Below are 1,791 nucleotides of genomic sequence, written 5' to 3' on the forward strand. Positions count from 1 at the left end.
TAAAGTGTCGGAAAATTTTTTTTGCGGTGATTATACTAACAGTTATTTAATTAATAAGTTTAAAAGAATAATTGCAGTGCTTTGAAACTGTCGCAATTTTTATGCAATTTTAAAAATAATTTATTGTTGAGGTTTGTAATTATCATATTTTTTACAATTATATTTAAAAAATTATTGTTTTACAAAGTTGTTCAATTTAATTATTCTACTTCCAGATAAATGGGGAAAAAAGGAGACTATGGAACTTGTAAAAATTACTACTTTACAAAGTTGTTCAAATATTACTTTAAAGAACAAGTTTTTCTTTCCTATAATAAAATTTAAAATTTAATTCGTAAAAAAAAAAGAATTTTTCATTAACTAACCATTTATCATTAACACTATAAAATTGATCATTATCACATTAGAAATATAAATAAAAATGCCTCAAAAATAACAAATTAAAGAGAAACATCAAGATGACTAAAATATCATATACAAAAGTAATAACAAATCAAGACCCTAAAAATAAAATGCACATTTTGAGAAATAGTTTTGCAGTACAAATAGTTCTACTCAATTTTAAACGAATTAGGAATGTTTCTAATTAAAAAAAAAAAAAACTTATAATTTGAGGGGAAAAAAAGTTAATAAACAATGTGTCTATTAATGATCTAAAACAGCCAGAACTTGCCTTATTTAATATTAATTAATTATCGCAACAATTAATGAATGTTAAATAAGGTAAGTTATGGCTATTTTTGGCTAATTTTCTTTGGTTACCAAATATTTTCGTTAAAAAGGTATATAATAATAGTAATAAATGTGAAATTAATTAAGAACTCAAGCATATGCTAAATAAGTCTTAAAAAAGTAAAAAAGTAAAAAAAAAAAAATTGTTCCATGCTTTGAGAATGCATGTGATATAGTACAAATAACTAAATAAATAAACAAAAATAAACAGAAGATTTGAAGTATTTGGCATGTTGCATTGTGTGTTCATTGAATCACAGACTAAAATTTGGAGTGGCATCAGTGTCAAGTACAGAAAATGACCATTAACAAATACAATAATTAGTACAAACCAGACTTTGCTTCAATTTCATCATAAACTTTATTACTTGACTATGAAAATGAGAAATTCCAATTCCTCATGCAACAATTGGTAGAAATAATTATTGCATACACACCATTATTTACATAAATTTAATGATAGATATAGAACTTTATGCATGTTACTACGTAAGGTGTCTCATTATAAATATTAGGATCGATAAAATATATTTTTTTAATATTTGTAATTTTTTTTAAAAATAATCCTAACATAATTAGTAGACTTTGCTTCAATTTCATCATAAACTTTATTACTTGACTATGAAAATGAGAAATTCCAATTCCTCATGCAACAATTGGTAATTGGTAGTTATTTCTGAAAATTTTATCCCTAACATTTTACATGAAGTTAATGTTCATGGGTAATTTTGACACAAATCGAAAATATTATGGATAAAATTTAAAATTACTAAATATTAAGGATAAAAAATATACTTTATTTCAAATATTATTATGTGTTGATAACTTTCTTTTCTTTTTTCTTTTATTAGAAATATAAACATGTGCTTTTTTATTAATTTAAATTTTTAATAGAAGCAATTTTATAATATGATATCAAAATTTTTGTGACTGAAAAATTTAGGGTTCGATCTTTGCTAAATCACAAATAAAAAGAAAAAAAATCAATACAAGGTAAATAAAAAAGAAAAAAAAAAAGGCTATGTAAAAATTTGCACAAATCCAATAAAAACTCTTACG

General features: G+C 22.4%; 1 protein-coding gene across 1 annotated transcript in view; it reads left to right on the forward strand.

Moving 5' to 3' along the window:
- The window catches only part of LOC107614220 (transcription factor bHLH137), a 6,377-nt gene extending 4,767 nt beyond the window's left edge, over window positions 1-1,610 (forward strand). Inside the window, exon 6 of the mRNA XM_021108381.1 lies at window positions 1,584-1,610. Within this exon, the coding sequence (XP_020964040.1) occupies window positions 1,584-1,610 (27 nt within the window). The remainder of the gene's footprint in view (window positions 1-1,583) is intronic.

This window comes from Arachis ipaensis, chromosome B08 (genome assembly GCF_000816755.2).
Source record: "Arachis ipaensis cultivar K30076 chromosome B08, Araip1.1, whole genome shotgun sequence".
Lineage (NCBI taxonomy): Eukaryota > Viridiplantae > Streptophyta > Magnoliopsida > Fabales > Fabaceae > Arachis > Arachis ipaensis.